Raw genomic sequence first — 17,901 nt, 5'->3', positions numbered from 1 at the left:
TATGTTCTCATCGGTTTGCGTTCGGCTGTCTCGTCACTTTTTGGATAGGGTAGCAAAACCATAAGCTGTGTATTAACCTTATATTTGCCTTAACCCCAAGAGGAGTCCTCAGGCCTCGGGTCCTTGGGCAGCGGTCTTTTATATGTTCCAGAGGCCCGGCTGAAAACTAAAGGAGACACAGCGTTTGTTGTCAGGTCCCCAAGGCTTGGGAACATTCTGCCTGAGGAAATCAGGTCGGCCAAGTCAGTGATCTCTTTTAAGTCCCTTCTTAAAACATTTTTTTTTTATAGGAGAGCCTTTCCTGATTTCACTTGAGCTTAAAGTTCATTTTGACTGTCTTTTATTTCCTCTGTTATATATTGAAGTCTTTTTTATCAGCTCTTTCAAAAGTTATTTTTTTATGTCTTGTCTGCTTTATTCATTGTCATGTAAAGCACTTTGTAATTCTGATTATTTCTATTATTGTTATTATATATTAACAGATTACACCTACAGACCTCAAGACTAACTGTAACTTCAAACAGATGATTTTCTGTTGTGATCACTGATTTACAAAGATACATTTAGATTTTTGCTCCTTGTACTGCAGGCACGGCTGCAGCCTTTTAAATGACTTTTACCTGACTGCTGATAAATTCTCAAATTGACCATCATGATATTATACTGAAAAATATTTACAACTAAATAGTGCTAAAATATACTGATATTTAGATGGAATAAATTATGTCCAACAACAAAAATTGACTCCGGTGGAGGAGGTCTGTATTCTGATATCAACGTAGTCATATATGCGAGACCAAATATACAAATTATAGGAAAATATGTGTAGTATATTCTGCATGCCTTCACAATTGACATGCATTAAATAAACTGATCACATACTGATGTGTATATTATTCAGTCTAGTTTTCCTAATTTCCCAAGCTTTTATAAATAAAACTAGCCCATACTTTACCAATCAGTCCAACTTCTCATTTTCATCAAACCAAAACAATTCAGAATATCGGAACTGCTCTCTTACAAAGGTGCACACAGGTTATATTATATGAAGTATGAACGTGCACTCACGGGTTGAGACAGTCACAGAGCTCGCTTAAGTGTGCACTGCCACGTCCTGCAAAACCACACCCATTCAGATGAAGATTTTAGGGAGTCCCGTCATACCAGAGCAGGTAAGGCTGAAGAAGCAAAAGCTCTGACTGTGGTCTAATGAGTCAGGTTGAGATTTCCTGCTGATGAATTCAACTTTGCATTTATAAGAGAACATACAGTTCCTTCATTGATTAGTTACATTGCCCCGCTTTATGCCACTAAAGAGACCACAATCAAGGAGCCAAACACACACTACACAGAACAGTACATCACAGCTGGACAGTACCACTCTGCTAATTTATTGCATTAATAGAAGTTCGCTGCCATCTTGTGGGAGGAAGATGGTTCCACATCAGATTAGATTTGGTTTGCATATAGGCAAAGCTGAACCTGAAACCTGGTTTCCAACGATTAAACCCCAGCACCACTTAGGCAAGTTTATATTCAGTTTATTTCATTTGCCTTCATTTAATTTTGGACACACATTTCATTTCTGTTTAGTGACTCAGTTCATCATCCCGATTCTTTTTTAAGCATCCAGTATGTTTATTCATCTTTCCCAGACACAGTGCATGACTAGACAGGATATGACAGCAGTGTCATCTCATATTTAACTGACCCATCTGAACACTGTTACAACCCATCCCTTGGATTTAAGACATGGACTATAAGTACCTGATATTTAGGAATGATATAGCATTCAATCTTTCTGCATGCAGACTGACTGTTTAATGGTGCAGCCAGATGCAAAAACACAGAACAGGCTCAGTGGAAACTTTTGCTCAAAGTACCTCTTCTAATCTAAATTTATGCTGCTCATAAAAAGCTCCCAAAATGTTTTTGCCAATGTCCTCTCATCTCGAGTCCAATAAGATCTTAAACCGTAAATAAAAAACATAATTATTGCATACGTTTTATTACCTTTACACTGTGGCCCATAAACAGAAGACATAAAAACACTTGTAAGAGCAGTCCAAGACACTGGATGACTAAAAAAATCGCTCGGCTAACATCCCTCTTTCTCTCTCCATATTCTTTCCTCATCAGTGCACCTTTTCAGTCATTTCCACTGCTTTAAAGTCTCAATCATAGTATTACTGGATAACACCTGTTTTATTATTGTATTCTTTTTAATATACACATAATCTCTCTCTTCTTTTCTCCTCACGTACCTTGCCTTTTTTTTAACAATACATGTGCTGTATCTCTCACATTTGTTTGGATAAAATAATCTCTCTTGGCTCAAGCTCGCTCTCCCACTGCTGTGTATTTGATCTTCTAGTCTTTCAGAACTCTCTCTGTGTAACCCATGTGCTGCGTTAACAGTAGATGTGGCAACTGTATCACTGTGGAAAAAAAATACCATTTGCCACGCATCATGTGCTTTGTCAAAAAGCAGCAGGGCACTGGACTCAGCCAGCCCCGTCACACCTCCCCTGCTTTAGGCTCCATAAGAGAAATACTTTAGTGCAGTTTGGTCCTGGAGGGTCCTACAAAGGCAGTTTATCAGGGTCAGGTTTTGCTGCAGCGTCCTCTTGCAGTAACACCGCTAGTGGTCTGGGACACCGGCGTCCAGAAGGCTCCATATTATTCGTGCCCTTGCTAGAGGTTACCAGCATTTTACTCTTATTCTAAGTACCTTTGGTGTACTTCCTGGCAGGCATCAGGGCTGCCGGGTTACCTTTTGTTGGAGGAACGAACCTGGTGTCTCATCCAACCCGTTGGTGCTGAGGAAAGAAAAACAGATGAAGAGGTAGAGAGACAGATTATGATTGTGTCTTTGCGTGTACTAGTGCTCCAATTTCTCCCCCTGAGTTCATAGCTCAACTTTCATCTTTGACACTCACAGCGTGGTTCACCAGGTTGTCTTGGGTTACTGGCGCTGCTACCAAAGGAAGACTGGAAGTTATGGATGGTCTCTTGAAGGATCTGCCTCTCTCGGCCCTGTTGACAACCAACGATGGTCATTATAAACCAGTTATTTTCATGCAAAGATGATGCTCTTGATATACTTCCACATATTACGTCACTCTGATATCCACTTTAAGTTTTTCCCAATTTCCATCCAAGTTCAAAGTAATTCTACCTATCTCTGCTGGCTCACGCTGTTAAGAGTTTATTATGATATACTGTTGGGTTATACTGTGGAAAACTGAAAGTGGAAAAAAATACATAACCTAAGCCCAGAGAGCCCTGAAAACACACCACTGGAAGCAAAGTTTCCGCAGAGATGCAAAATATATGTTCGATCAAATGCACCTTTCCAGCATTGAGCTCTGATATGGCCGCCAAGATCTGTTGTCTGGGTCCATCCGTTTTAATGCCCAGCTCCTTCAGGTCTCCATCTGTTAGAGTCAAGAACGCCTCCATGTCCACCTGGAAGAAGAGTAAAACTGATTAAAACACTGTATGAAACAGGTGCAATAAATTAAACATGTACCTAGAACTGCATAGTCCATGTTGTCCTCTCAGGTGCTGCGGTTTAGTGATGCTTCATGTTGAGAACTCATGATTCAAAACTTGTTGAAACAAAGGTAAAAACGGACTTCATATTTTAAAGAAAAATGTTTTTGAATTCCCCTTTGACATAAAAGATAGAATACCTCTTGCTCCTCAAATATGGGCTGGTATTTCTCCAGGGACAGTTTCTTTAATATACCAGACAGCTCATCTGTAAAAGACAAAAACAACATATAGTATGATCTAAGGAAATGTGATCATACTTTGCACTTCTGCGTCAAATCAATGCCGTACATATGGCGTAGGCTCTGCTTCGACACAGAGACTACGCTGTGACTCACGCCGTAGCCCACACTGTAGCCTGATGTGCACCTTCCCTACCTCCTGTCTATTTTTTTAGGCTGAAACCATTTCCCTCAGTGGAAACAAAGCTTTTATTTACTTTAATTTCACAGATAAGAAACAATAAAGTGTGAAGACAATAAAGCCCCAATAAAAAAAGCATTTTAAGTCTTATGTGTAATTTATCCTGGCTTCATATGAGTAGAGGAAAACTCAGTTTGTTGCTAGGCTACGTTATACAATGTAAAATGCCATAGGCTTGTGCTAATAACATTAGCATGTTGTATTCGTGTCCAGCACAAGACAAGTGCTTTGTATGTGAATGCTGCGAGTTACAGTGAAGCCGATATGTGTACTTGCTGTGGCAACGATTGTGTCATACAAAACAATGATTCAATTAATTCAACATGGTATCACCTTCATCAGTTATGGTTCCACTACTGGAGCCACCGCTGCTCTTGGAGCGTGGATGGGAAGAGGCTGAGGACAGAGAGTCTCCCGGCCCAGTGGGAGGTTTTGGCGTCGGGGAAGGAGACGGAGTCAGAGTGGGCGACGTGCTCTTGGAGGTGGAGGAATTCCCCGACTGAGGTCTCTTCTTCAGCTCCATCTTCTACAAAGGAATGTGTGGAGAGTAGCACCAGTTAACTGACATGACAGGAGGCACATCCTTAAGTTTGGCTTTTTGACAAACTAATGTGACAGGTGGGAAGATGAAACACAGACCCTTCTGGAGTGAATGTCGGAAGCCACCAGGCTCGGGTGGGAGTGGATGTCAGGAAGGCTGATATCAGGCAGCGGCAGGCTGGGTGCTGAGGGTGGCAGTGAGGGTTGGCTCTGTGTCTGGCTGTGCTGTTTGTCTGGAGCCTGAGCCTTCACATCTATCAGGCCTGCTGCTCGCTTCCTTTGGGCCGCTATCTGGGAGAGAACACTGTCTGCACTGCCCCCTGGTGGAAGAAAGAGGAGGGAGTTTATAATCCTGTTGCTAATTCTCACATTGTGTCAGAGTATGTCTGTGTTTATGCGAACCTGAGCGGTTGTGAGAGTCCCGGTTGATCCCTGCCACTCCATTGGAGCCTCCTGAGGAGTGGGGGGAGTGGTAGTGACCAGAGTTTGAAGGAGAGGAGGAGGAGGGCCCCTTGGGGATGCTGGGAAACTTTATGGACCTGCTAACCACACGACTGATAGACGTCTAATAAAAGAAGAGCAAAGGGTGTATAAATAATGGCAGATGGCACCCACCCTTAAACAAAAATTTCTCACTCACAAACACTCACAATATCTGAGTTTCCACTACTGTTCAGTTTCCTCTGGGGTGGCATGGGCAGGCGGGGCACTTCGCTCTTTCCCTCCCTGAGGAGCCGTGAACGGTCTGAGTTCCATGGTTCGAAGTTGGACGGAGGCAGGAAGGGAGGGATCACTGCTTTGAGCTTGTCATTGGGCAATCGGGTCAAAGGCGCACCACTTCTGAGCTGGAGGAGATGGACAACATATAATTACAACACTCATACTAATAACAAAAATCTTATTTATACAAGGTTTCTTAAACAGTTACAAAGTGCAAACCCCAAACCTTCAATAAATTATAACATATGTACACAAATATAAAAGATTATTACACAAACATAAATACGCAAGCACGTTAACTTTCTAACATCCTCAAAGGAAATTTATCCTAAACACAATACTGCCTGAGCTTGAAGAAATGTACAATGAAGGATCAAATCAAACACTCCTACCATTGTGGTGATAAGAAAGTCCTCCTTTTCTGAGGATGTCCTGCAAAGACCTGCAAAAGAAAAAAATAAGTCACATTTACACATTCCTCCTGATGACATACAACTGCTGTATGACATCTAACTAGAATGGAAGGAATCTCTGTCTGTCTGTCTGTATGGACTGCTTTTGCACAGGAGGCCAAGCAATCGGCCTGTTACAAACAGATTTTAAACGGGCACTGCACTCGTCTCTCTGAATTCAAGGATCAACATGTATATAATGCAGCGTTAGGCTCAGAACACCAGCGTTTGAACAATATTAACAACAATCAAAAGCAGCAGCTTCCCCTGGAGCCACAAAAACTTTTCCTCACACATGCAGTATCACTCCCCAAAACCTGCAAACCTACTTTGATGTGTTAAATCAGTGGAGCTCCCTTTAAGCTAAACATCTGTTGTGCTACCAACTACAGTAAGTGTGCTCTAAAAATGAAGAGGAGTAATTCATGAAATCAATGTGTCCCACCAGCATCTTTGCTCTTGACTGCCCAGGCAGTGCTGACGTCGTTCCCTCCCAGGGCAGGAGTTGGCGCCAGTGGCCCGTTAGATACAGCGGCAGGCTTCCTATTCGCCTTCATTGTGGCGTCCAGTGAAGTTTCAGCATCGTCCGGAAATGGAGCCAGGCGGTTGGATGAAAGGCCGTGCCTCAGGGTGTGAGTCAACTTAAGCCGACGGAAACGATTGGACATCCGACTCCACCAGGACTGGAAGAGTGTGTTAAACATGCGAGCGTCATGGAGTAGAGTAATGGTGGTGGCTTATTTGTTTTCCCTTAAAATGTTTACATCATTCAGCCATTATTATTGCATTCTAATGATGTATATAAATAACTGACCAGCGCAATATGGTTCGGCTTTTTATTCATACTTACAGCATGCCTTGATATACCATTTAACAGAGTATTACAGTAACAGGACTTCTCCTTTACCTTCAGGCCTCCCTTGTCATCAGGTGGCACGGGGACGTTGTTGAGAGACTGTCGGCTCTTGGAGCGAGTCATTGAGGCTCTGCCACGGTGTTTGGACTTGTCCTTGTCTACTTGCATACACACTGATGCTAACAGACGCACCAACTCAGTGTCTGTGAAAATCAGAGTAGACAGAGAAAATAAATAAGGATTCACTGAGTGAGAGAATGAACAAACATTGTGTAAACGTCCTAGCATGGACTGCGTCAACTGCCACTGTCCATCTGCTGTGGAGACATAAACGGCTGCATAGTCATAACTTGATTAGAATATGAATCCAGCTTTCCAGCTGTCTTCTTTGAAGAATTATAATGTCAGCAGACATCTTTTAAAACATAGAACAAACACTGTAGCACAAATTGGTTGTACAAAACAATTTGCTCATGTTTTTCAGTTGTCATACTGAAAACTGCGATGTGACAGTTCAAGGTCACGTTTTCCTATTCTAATTTTCTTGTACAACAGCTGAGGGCAGGGGGTGTGGGTGGGAGATAGTGAGCGAGATGTCTTCTTTATCTGTGTATTTGTAGTGTATGTTTGTTATATAATGTAGTTTTATCGCTACATCTCAAGGGTCTATCCTTTCAATAAATGAAAATTCAAACAAATGGAAGATATCTTTTTTATCTTACAGTTCAGTAAGAAGGAACTGTTTTGTTCAATTTGAGCACACTTTTCTAAAGGGCTATAAAAGAGAGTGATGATAGTGGGAGTACCTGGGTCGTTCAGCAACATCACCAAATCAAAGGCTGTGTATCCATTCTTAGCTCGCAGGTTGACGTCAGCCCCTTGACTCAACAGGTACTTGACAATGTCTTTATTACTACAAGAAGGAGGAGAAAGACAGGGAACAAAAGAAAGAGGACTGATGACCATGTCAGCACTTAGTTAACCCTTTTCCACCAACATGAAACTGGTTCTGCTGCGGTTCCTGTAAATAACTTTGAAACGTTCAGTGCAGTGTTTTGTGGGTAAAAACAAACAACAAAGGTCCACAGGTAATTAATGTAATTTGCGATTTTGATACTTCTTCTGTTTGCTTCTGTTGTTCACTATAACACGCTTTAGCTGATCACAAATTCTTGATTACAGTGGTTCCATGCAAGACAGGTGGACACGTGGCTGGTGTGCTAGATCATTGGTTCCCAACTTGTGAGTCAAGGTCCATTCTGAGTGGACTGCAAGTGACTGGCAAATATGTCAAGATTGTAAAAAACACACTTTATATTTAAGTACAGTAAATTTTCGGCACAGAGCTTTTATTCTGAAGTGCCATTTCCTGCTGTGGATTGAGTGACCAACTGACAGCTACTCAACAGAGACAGCAACTAGCTCGACAGTATGGTCAAAGACAAGTATGACGCTGAATGTATTAAACTGTGTGGACCATTAACTAATGACTAAGGAGAAATCTGTACCCTGCAGCTGGATCAATTGGGAACCACTGTGCTAGACAGCACCACGATCTCTGAATCCTGAAAAGAACCGGTTCAAGAACCAGAGCTAATTTGGTGGAAAGAGGGAGTAACAGTGTATGTGCCTTACATTATGAAATGACTTTGTATCCCCACTTAAGTTTACCATAATGAACTAGCAGCTTCTTCTTACCCATGATAGGTGGCCTGCATTAAAGCGGTCCACCCATGGACACCATCTTGTTTGTCTATGTCGGCATTCTTCTCCACCATCAGCTGCACCACTTCTAACTGACCGCTCACTGCTGCCATCATGAGAGGTGACGCTCCCTCCTGATTGGATGAATTCACCTGAGTAGGATCTTCCTCCAAGATCTCTTTGACGAGCTGGGAATTTCCTGGGTGAACATACAAACATAGATGTAGACATATAATAGACATTTGTTAAATTCAAACACCTGTTAATCTTGCGACCCAAACACAGTTTACTTGTAGTTTTGTTACAACACATCTTTAAGTATTCAATTTAACTCACCCAGCTTGAGGGCACTGAACACATCTGGTCTTCTTCTCTCGTCGTCTGTGAGGAAAAAAGCAAGACTGAGAACAGAAGAGAGTTCTGATACGCTTTGAAACAACAGTCCAACTTGGCCGGACGCCACATAGCTCAACATCATCTGTTAGTGTGTGTGTGTGTGTGTGTGTGTGTGTGTGTGTGTGTGTGGGGGGGGGGGGTTATATAAATAAATACTAATCATTGCAGAGTTCACCACTCACACAAATAAAAATGTACTTAAATACAGAAAAAGAAATAAGTAACAAGTCAAACTAGACATCCGTAAGATGCATTTACGGACTGTGACTGTGATCTGAATAGGTTAGGTGTCAAACAATAAAACCACCAGTGAGCTCTGATCAAGGGTCTAGGTTTGGTTTCGGAAGCGGAGGGGACACAATGAAGTAAGAAAACATACTTTAACTGTATTTTTTCACATCTATCAAATATCTAAGTATGTTATAATGAGGTAGGTAGGTTATTTTGTATTTGCATATTTTGCCTACCACAGTACAAAGAGCTCTGAGTAGTGTCTGCCTTTATTCCCATCAGGTATGGCTGTGCAGGAAAACTGGGCTAAAACCTGAACTACTGGTCAGAGAGGAGCTAATAAACATCAAAGAGTCTGAAAGCTGCCACTGTCGATTTCGCTCTCACATCAGTGTTAATGGCAGTGCAAGACAGCAACACAAACAGATACAGAAATAGGTTGTCATTTCTGCCAGCAGGGTAAAGACAGATTAGCACTGCTTTTAAAACTGAAAAAAAAAAAAACATTTAAGAAGCTGATTCTTCACTGCAACAAAACTTAAATACCAAGAATTTAACACGTTCCCACACCAGAAGTTAATTAAATATGTTCTTGGGGGAGAAACTGATGATTAAAAAGCAGCTTAGCATGTCAGACCAGATTATTCCCATTATTGTTAAACCATATTTTATGTTATCATTTATATATTATTTCATCCTTGGACTTATTAATAAGTTGTTTCTGTAGAGTGTGCTTTGGCAGTACTGTACTTTATCATTATGAATTTGAAACAGAGAAAGGGGTCTTACCTGTCTGGGGTCGGACGGTGGTGATGGAGTCCAGATAGGCCTTGATGTCTCTCTGTTTGAGCTGCATGGCTAGTTCAAAGGCCGTCTTGGACAGGACATTGACTCGGTCTGGGTCAGCTCCACGCTCCACCAGCTGCTGAGCCACAGCCACCTTCAAAACACACAAACTTAATTCGTCAGCTGCTCCGGTAACTTAAAACAATAGTCTGTTTTTCTACCAGTTATAGCTCTGTATGTATTTGTGCTGCAACGCTGTTTAAAATAAACTCACGTGTCAAGGTGTGAATACTTTTAAGGTGGCACATTATAAAATACCATACCCAAATTAAACAAACAGCATCCACAGTGTGTTAGCTGTCCATGTTGTTTATCTATCTAACCACCCATCCATCCATTGAACCCACCTTCCCACTGAGGGTGGCCACCATCAGTGGTCCCCAGCCAGTGGTCTTCTGGGAAAAATTGACATCAGAGCCCCATTCTAGCAGTAGGCGCACCGTGGCCTCGTGGCCATGCTGAGATGCCACCATCAGGGCTATGATATCCATGAATTCTCTCCCGCCGCCTCCTCCAGGACAACCTTCACCTCCAAAACCAGCCGCACTGTGGAAAAAGAGGGAGCCACACCAGTTTCCCAGACAAGGATTAAGGACAGTCAAAGACTAAAGATGTTATTCAAAGAAAATCCAGACTGAGTTTTGTTTTATTCTAGTAGGCTTAACGCCTGTCTAAAAAAGAGTCCAAACCTGCAGCTGTTGTTGTTGTTGCCGTTTGAGACTGACTCTGCAGCAAGAGCCAGATGATCATAATCATCAACATAGGCCCCACTCTCCAGGAGTAGCTTGACTACATGAGTGTGTCCCCCACGGGCTGCCATAGTCAGAACACTCGCACCCAGTCTGTTCCGTCCATTAATCTCTGCCCCGTTCTCCAACAGGATGTGAGCAACAGTCAGGTGACCAAACCTGGAGGGGAAATTAGAGACATAAAGAATGATATAGAACGTAGGACTTAAGGGATTTATTTTTTCCCCAGTTTAACAGCTCATTCAACATGTTACAAATACATTAGAGTACTCTTAACAAAGCTGGACCAGCTCTTATGCATAGCATAAGAAGAAGACTTAGGGGTGTTTTGTGCAACCAATTTTATTATGAGGAAACATTAACTAGGACTTTAAAGAAAATCTCAACTTAAGGTATTTTATGCAACCAGCCCCAGACTTGTGACCTGCCTTGCCAGAAATGCTGTTGATCACTTTGGAAGCAAAGACATGATGTTTGAATTACAATCAGTGTTAGCAGGTTTTTTTTAGAATTATAAGTAGATACAACTTGTGAAATCCAAGTCAAAAGTAAAGGCCCTCTTGTTCTTCCTCTTGTTCATCTCAGTCCCAGGTTCTTTATTATATGGCATGCCCTGCTTGTGCACTTAGTTGTACACTAAGCAATATGAAGAAAAATAGTAGTAGTAGTAATAGTAGTAGTGGTAGTGAAAACCAATGCCAATTTGACATCAGACACAAAGACACTAAAATATTCAAGTTGCACTCCAGTAATAATCTCTCAAAAGCCATTTGTCAAACTTCCATGACACTGACAGTTTCAATATTTTGAATAAACCAACAATAATAAACCATTTGTTGAAACCATGAAGAAATATGATTTCATTATTTAAATGATCACAATACCAATATACATATTACACCACCAAACTCCATTCAAGAATCTGGCAATTGCTGAACAAATGTTCATGTGACAGGCAAAACTTTTACAAACGTTAACACGCTCACACACACACACACACACACACACACATAAACAGTGCATACTTTTGCTTTAAAAAGCAAAATATACTGTATATACGTTTGTAATAGTATCACGATGTCCACTGTCAGTGTGTTATGGTAGAAAATGTTGGTGGGAAAACCATAAAATCCAACTTTTATTTTTTCACTAAAATTTGTGTAACTATTGGACGAATTGAAGAGAGGCTCTTGACAATTCCTACACTGTGATATTAAGTATTTCGCCATCACCGTCATGAACTGACAAATAAATCGCCAGATGTTATCATGGAGTTTGGTGTGTCCCTCTCTTGGTGCATTAGAACACCGTGCAATGAGCTCCAGCCCGCAGCCCCACCTAGCAGCCTGCATCAGCGGGGTCCAGCCGTAGTTGTTGCGGCTATCCACCGAGGCCCCCTTTCGTAACAAAAACCGGACCAGGTTCTCATGACCGCTGGCCGACGCAAACTGCAGGGCGGTGTTCCCCTCCTCGTCCGTACAGTCCACCGGTACCAGAGACAACATGTCCGCGGTACTGCACTCCGACCCCGCTTCTGACCGCAGCCTGCTCTGCCGCCCGGACTCTTTCGGGGCTCCGGGCTCCAGGATCCCCCGGGCGGTTTCATAGTCCCCCTCGTCGCAGGCACGGAAAAGCAGAAGCGAATTAGCGGGGACACCGAAATTCATCTCCTCATTTACTCCGTCTCCATTCAACTCCAGATAGTTTCATCGACAGTAAGGTACAACTTTTCCTCTATCACTTGGCGGCGGCCTGTGATTGGAAATCATGACGCACAGCAAAATAAAGTTTAGTCTCTGAGTCAACAACTACTCTTCTTCTTCCCAGACACTACACCCAGAGAGTTATCTTTTACCATCGTTACACTTTCGTAATATCTTAACGGGTTTCGACAAAACAACTTTTTGGCAACCAGCCGGCACTGCCCCGGTTCCGTTACTTGTTTAGAAACTTCACCAGCATCAAGACATCTACAACACAACACCTGACATCCGCTTTTATCTTTCAAAATAAAAGCCTAATTATCTATGCTGAAATTATCGGTTATTCGCTCAATAGCTAATCAGACCTATCGGATGATGAGGGTACTCATTTACTGCTTTTATATTTTTCCAGTCCGTAGTTCGAATATTAATCCTAATTATTGTTGCGTTTCATATGTGTATTAGCAATTATGTTAACGTACTTGTTTTATTTTGAAAATAATTGTCGGATGTGATAGTATCTTGCTGTATTTATTTTAACACCACACTACTGGCTGGAGCGGGTAGTTGTCAAGTATTGAGTGACGCTTTACTGTCCTCTGGTGGTCACACTGAGGAACTACATATCTGAATTCTTCATTTCTATCAAAATTGATTAAATTAAATTAACATTATATTGCTTCTCTTACAATTGTCAAATGTGCTACTGATGTTTGCAAACTCGTTGTACTTTTATATATAATTCTATACTTATACATTATTTTGTAATTATATTAGTTAGACCTTAATGTTGACTATGTTTTATCGCTTACATTCGGGTACTCTTGGAGTATTATTACGTGTCTTTTTAATATTATGCACCATTTGAGGATGACACATTTGCACTTTCGTTATGCTTGCATAAAGACAATAAAGTTCTTGAATCTGGTATTAATAATCATGCTTGCACGTAATAAGTGTCATATATGAAATTATCTAATGATATGAAACTCTATACCATCTTGTTTAATCAACGCTTTTTTTGTTTTGTTTTGTTTTATTTTTCCGTAATAGTATAGCACATGGTATGACAAAGCAGTGTTAATTCAACAATGAGAATCACTGTTTTTTTTAGTAGAAACATAATAATAGTAATATTTAAACAAAGTTTAATTGAGACAGAGATTTAAAAAAGAGTGCCACTTATTATAGAACTTATCTGCTTTAACTCTGATTGAACATTAAACCTTCTCTAGGACATGATGTCACTAAACCATAGAGTGCTGGTGGCAGCTTAGGAAGACTTCCAATGAGGATTGTTTCATTCATTTGAATGCATTTCAACAGTAAATGCAACATGATCTATTTTATTTGTTTCATTGTTGTTGTCGGATGTCTTAGGGTCGTAATTTGTGTGTGGCCATTTTTAACTTAATTTAATTTAATTTAATTTAATTTAATTTAATTTAATTTAATTTAATTTTATTTTATTTTATTTTATATTATTTTATTTTTGTCATTGCACCAATGGAGTCAGTTTTCACGAGGTTGGCAACTACGCTACAGCTCCACTTTTTCCATTGGCCAGCAGAAATACAATATTCATTTATATTTGCTATAATTTCTTTCAAAGAAAAGATATTTAAGCGCGTCAATATAAAATTCTGGTGGAGAGTGGCAGTTCCAAAGAGATGAGCCTGCCCCTCAGTGGTCGCAGTTAACAACTACAACGCTGCATTAAATCCAACAGTGCAGCCACTAGAGGCCGCTGTTGGTTACAAGTTATCTTAAAACACCCACGAAGAAGAACAGAAACCCGGATGAACAGTACATATTCAGGAAACGGCCCTCTGCTCGCCCTTTTCCTCAGGAGCTAACCACGTTGGTGGCACCCGTTCCTGGCTCACCGCTGTTCGCTTGAATTTCTTCCGAATAAGTCGGTCAGGAATAATCAAAATGGTATGTGTTGTGTAAACACAACTCTTTTTCTTATTTGCGAAATCCATTTTGTAGTTATTTTGTAATTTCATATCTTAATCTGGACACCGAAATTATTCGGAGTCCGTTGGCTAACGTTAGCTCCGACTGCTTATGTTGATATACTTGTATGTCCCGCCAAGAATCATTCACAAAATGGACTCTTTAATAATAATGAATATATACATGAAGTAATAAGCCCATCAGTACACGAAATACCACATTTCCCAACTTGTTATGATAAACTTTATTATTCGGCATACTTACAAGTGAAACAGCAGCATTTGTTTGCTCTTGTTCCTACGAACTTGTCTTGCATAAAGTCCCCTAACGTGAGTTATTTGTAGAAGTTCAGACGGACGCGAATATTGAATGACTTTGGAAGTTTATGGAATGTCGGGATAATTTCCTCTCAGACAGTAGTTGTCGTAATTTGCTATATTTTGAAGACGAGCACCGGGACAACGATCGTCAGTTGTCCAACATTAGCTGACGTTAGCCGGTTTATGCGCCATTTATTTGACTTCTTTGATAGAGCGTAGTTTGTCAATATTAGGCCCCCCACGTGCTAGTTAGCTGGTGCTGCGTTTACGTGCTGCACGTAAATATCCACTATCTGTGTTTTAAAGCCCTAAACTATTTGGGGGTGGGGGAAACCTATCTTCAGTTTTCAAATCTGAACGATTGACACCAGTTGCCAAAATTTTATAGTCATTGTGGTTTTACCTCCCTAAATTACAAATAATGTTCAATAACTGAATCTTATATGTCCAGTTTTTTTTAATGATAAACTGTACACAGATGCAGGTGATGTAGGCCAATACAAAAGACAGTACTTACGCCACCGACTCTGCTGGACCCACCAATATGTCGTCCTTGCAAACTTCTGCTGCAGTCCCATGTTATCTAAAATCCTATGAACATTATCAGTGTCAGATTCAGTGCTTATATCATTTTTGTCTCCACACATGCAGGCTTTCAAGGACACTGGCAAGGCACCCGTTGAGACTGAGGTCGCCATTCACCGCATCCGCATCACCCTCACCAGCCGCAATGTCAAATCTCTGGAGAAAGGTAACTAAACTCACAACAGGCCATGTATGGAGTGGAACATTGACTTGAGCTATGAGGATACAAATTCCATCTGATAAACAGTGAAGACTGGATATACGCTATTCTGAGCCATGGCTTTAAAAGTATTATGAAGTGATTGCCTGTTGCTTTTGTTTTTAAAGATTTGTTTTTATCATCCTCAGTCTGCGCAGACTTGATCCGTGGGGCTAAGGAGAAGAACCTGAAGGTGAAGGGACCCGTCCGCATGCCTACCAAGGTACTTAAGTACATGACGGTATTTTTTCCCCTTTACCCCATTGGTATAAGACATGGATTTACTGTTGTAATGTACATTGGTGAGTCTGTCATCTGCCACGTGTTGGTGTCTGGGGATAGGGACAGACGGGCACTCATTATGCACGCCAATTTTAATATTTAAGTGGACTGTACTGACATTTCTCCTACTCAAACAAAACCAAAAAATTTAATTCTGGTGTGTTCAAAGACTTTTGAACAAAGCCAGCATGGACATTCACAAAATGTTTAACACAGATTAAACTTAATGACTTATTTTATGTGTCTGCCATGTTTCTTACAAATGATTAACCTAATTTTTGTACCTGCTTCTCCCTCCATCTGTTCTACCAACTTAAATTCGATGCTATTTATAAATGGCAACAAATCAGATGTAGCAATCAGGCTTTATGTTAGTATAACAAAGGTCAAGGAGCTGCTGGATGCAAAAGATTTATTTAAAGTAAAGTCAAAGCATATGCACACTTCTCTCCTTTGTAAAACCTCAATTTCTTTTCAGAGCTTTGCCAGACTGTATATAGGAGACACTTATACAGTCACTTCAGTGACTGAAATTTCTCTGCGCTGCACTGCTCTGTAAAATGGTAACATGTCACATTTCTGATGCAAGTCATAAATGCTGATCAAAGTTATCAAGCTAGAATAGTAGTGTGAATTTCTACATTTCTGACAGTGTGGCAGTGTTTTTATTGGCCTTTCTCAAAGTTAAAGAAAGATGAACTCTGACCTGTGAGTACAAAGCTGAACAGACACGCTTGAATTTGGCTCTTCATTCAGGCTATAATAGAAGTGAATTGGAGACTGAGCAAATAGTACACCCACACTTCTATACTGCTCAGGGACAGTATGAATACAGTGTGAATTTGGAACTACTACTTTTTTAGATGTGGTTTTCTGGATTCTTATTATTTCAGTCAAGCTAAAATCATCTTTCTTCCCCCTCCAGACTCTGCGCATCACCACCAGAAAGACCCCCTGTGGTGAAGGATCCAAAACCTGGGATCGCTTCCAGATGAGGATCCACAAGCGCCTGATTGATCTGCACAGCCCATCTGAAATCGTCAAGCAGATCACCTCCATCAGCATTGAACCAGGTGTTGAGGTTGAAGTTACCATCGCAGACGCATAAACAGTGCAGATGATTTAATAAAGAAATTAATAAGGAAACTGATGTGGTGTTATTGGGTGGGCTCTGAATGTCTGAAGCACAGAACATTTTTACACTGTAAAGGGAGTCGAGGAAATATGGGTATCTTTTACAAACGACATACTAAAGTATGGGTTTTAATGAAGTGACAAACATGCTACTGATTCAAACATATCTTTTTCAATCACCATTCAACACGACCCCTTGATAATTAAGCCTATAGAAAGATGAAAAGGCGTTTTCTGGGCAAAGTTAGTTCACCCAGTATTTGAGAATATACCCTGGCTGTAAGATTCATAACAAACATGTTCAACTTATGATAAATGGATAAGCAAATGCTAGTTAAAAGTCAGTGACTAAGTTCATTGATTTATACTAGAGACAAGTCCTTTTACTGGGAACAGCTTAAAACTTGAATCTACAGTACTGTTTCCAGACAGTCACAAAGTAGAGATGTTAGTGGACATCTGACAATTAAACACAATCTCTGTAGTCTTTCAATGCAGACTGTGGAGCTAATGAGAAGTAGATTACTGCATAAATGTGCTCAGACTTGCACTAGAAGATTAAAGTCCACTTTTCTACAGTTTTTCACCAGTTTGAAATTTTTGCAAAGCCCTTCTGTCCCTGGAGTTAAAATTAACATGTGGATGAATATTGTGAAATGGCAGAAACAGTGGCCTAATATCCACATGCTACATGAGTAGACCTGCATTTGTATAACGCCTTTAGAGTCTTCAGACCACTCAAAGCGCTTTTTACATTACGAGTCACATTCATACACTGATGACTGAGGCTACTAAACAAGGTGCCACCTGCTACTCAGTTTTTGACACGCACGCACACACTGATGGAACAGCCAATGGGAGCAATCAGGGGTTCAGTATATTGCTCAAGGATACTTCGACATGCAGACTGGATGAGCTGGGATTCGAACTGCTATTATTCCAATCAGTGAATGACCTGCACTACCTCCTGAGCCACAGCCGCCTGACTAGACTATTCTGAAGCTTTTCCAAAACCAGTTTATGTTTGTCTCTGTAAAATAAGTGCCCCAAACACAGCCTTACTTGCACACTTTGTTCTAACCCAAGAGGAAGGGACGCGTTTAATTTTGTTTGTATTTCTGTCACTCTTATTCAAACACACTGAATTAACTGACATTAAAAAGTCAGTTACAGTCACAGTGGCCCCAAGCGACAATTACAAGATAATAGTGAATGCTGAAGTAATATCACCACAAGTCAGGAAACTG

At 40.8% G+C, this 17,901-nt stretch overlaps 2 protein-coding genes and 1 non-coding gene across 3 annotated transcripts; 2 read left to right on the top strand and 1 right to left on the bottom strand.

Moving 5' to 3' along the window:
* Nucleotides 1-1,524: 1,524 nt before the first annotated feature.
* Nucleotides 1,525-12,427, bottom strand: anks6 (ankyrin repeat and sterile alpha motif domain containing 6). Its single transcript, XM_033638122.2, has 18 exons — nt 11,811-12,427; nt 10,413-10,631; nt 10,071-10,269; nt 9,667-9,817; nt 8,587-8,631; nt 8,245-8,449; nt 7,353-7,459; nt 6,598-6,749; nt 6,136-6,373; nt 5,631-5,680; nt 5,169-5,363; nt 4,921-5,083; nt 4,618-4,838; nt 4,312-4,504; nt 3,696-3,763; nt 3,352-3,468; nt 2,940-3,036; nt 1,525-2,819 (listed from the first exon to the last, which is right to left on the bottom strand). The coding sequence occupies exons 1-18, from the start codon at nt 12,137-12,139 to the stop codon at nt 2,770-2,772; spliced, it is 2,799 nt and encodes a 932-aa protein (XP_033494013.1). The 5' UTR covers nt 12,140-12,427; the 3' UTR covers nt 1,525-2,769.
* Nucleotides 12,428-13,954: 1,527 nt separating this feature from the next.
* Nucleotides 13,955-16,666, top strand: rps20 (ribosomal protein S20). The gene is made up of 4 exons (XM_033638415.2): nt 13,955-14,113; nt 15,106-15,205; nt 15,388-15,461; nt 16,446-16,666. The coding sequence occupies exons 1-4, from the start codon at nt 14,111-14,113 to the stop codon at nt 16,626-16,628; spliced, it is 360 nt and encodes a 119-aa protein (XP_033494306.1). The 5' UTR covers nt 13,955-14,110; the 3' UTR covers nt 16,629-16,666.
* LOC117265133 (small nucleolar RNA U54) lies at nt 15,251-15,319 on the top strand. Its single transcript, XR_004502392.1, has one exon. It is a non-coding gene; the product is annotated as a small nucleolar RNA U54 (small nucleolar RNA).
* Nucleotides 16,667-17,901: the final 1,235 nt, after the last annotated feature.

The sequence above is a fragment of the Epinephelus lanceolatus genome, chromosome 20, assembly GCF_041903045.1.
Source record: "Epinephelus lanceolatus isolate andai-2023 chromosome 20, ASM4190304v1, whole genome shotgun sequence".
Lineage (NCBI taxonomy): Eukaryota > Metazoa > Chordata > Actinopteri > Perciformes > Serranidae > Epinephelus > Epinephelus lanceolatus.
Note: the sequence above shows the minus strand (reverse complement) of the source record. Positions and strands in the feature narration are given on the sequence as shown.

Bases quoted from the DNA above. Each gene is read 5' to 3' on its own strand.
- anks6 (XM_033638122.2), bottom strand. From the start codon at position 12,139: ATGAATTTCGGTGTCCCCGCTAATTCGCTTCTGCTTTTCCGTGCCTGC. The intron at 6,750-7,352 runs GTACTCCCACTA...TGATTTTCACAG, and splicing joins GATGTTGCTGAACGACCCAG to ACACTGAGTTGGTGCGTCTG. The intron at 5,681-6,135 runs GTGGGACACATT...TTTCTTTTGCAG, and splicing joins AGTCAAGAGCAAAGATGCTG to GTCTTTGCAGGACATCCTCA.
- rps20 (XM_033638415.2), top strand. The intron at 15,206-15,387 runs GTAACTAAACTC...TATCATCCTCAG, and splicing joins TGTCAAATCTCTGGAGAAAG to TCTGCGCAGACTTGATCCGT. The intron at 15,462-16,445 runs GTACTTAAGTAC...TTCCCCCTCCAG, and splicing joins CCGTCCGCATGCCTACCAAG to ACTCTGCGCATCACCACCAG.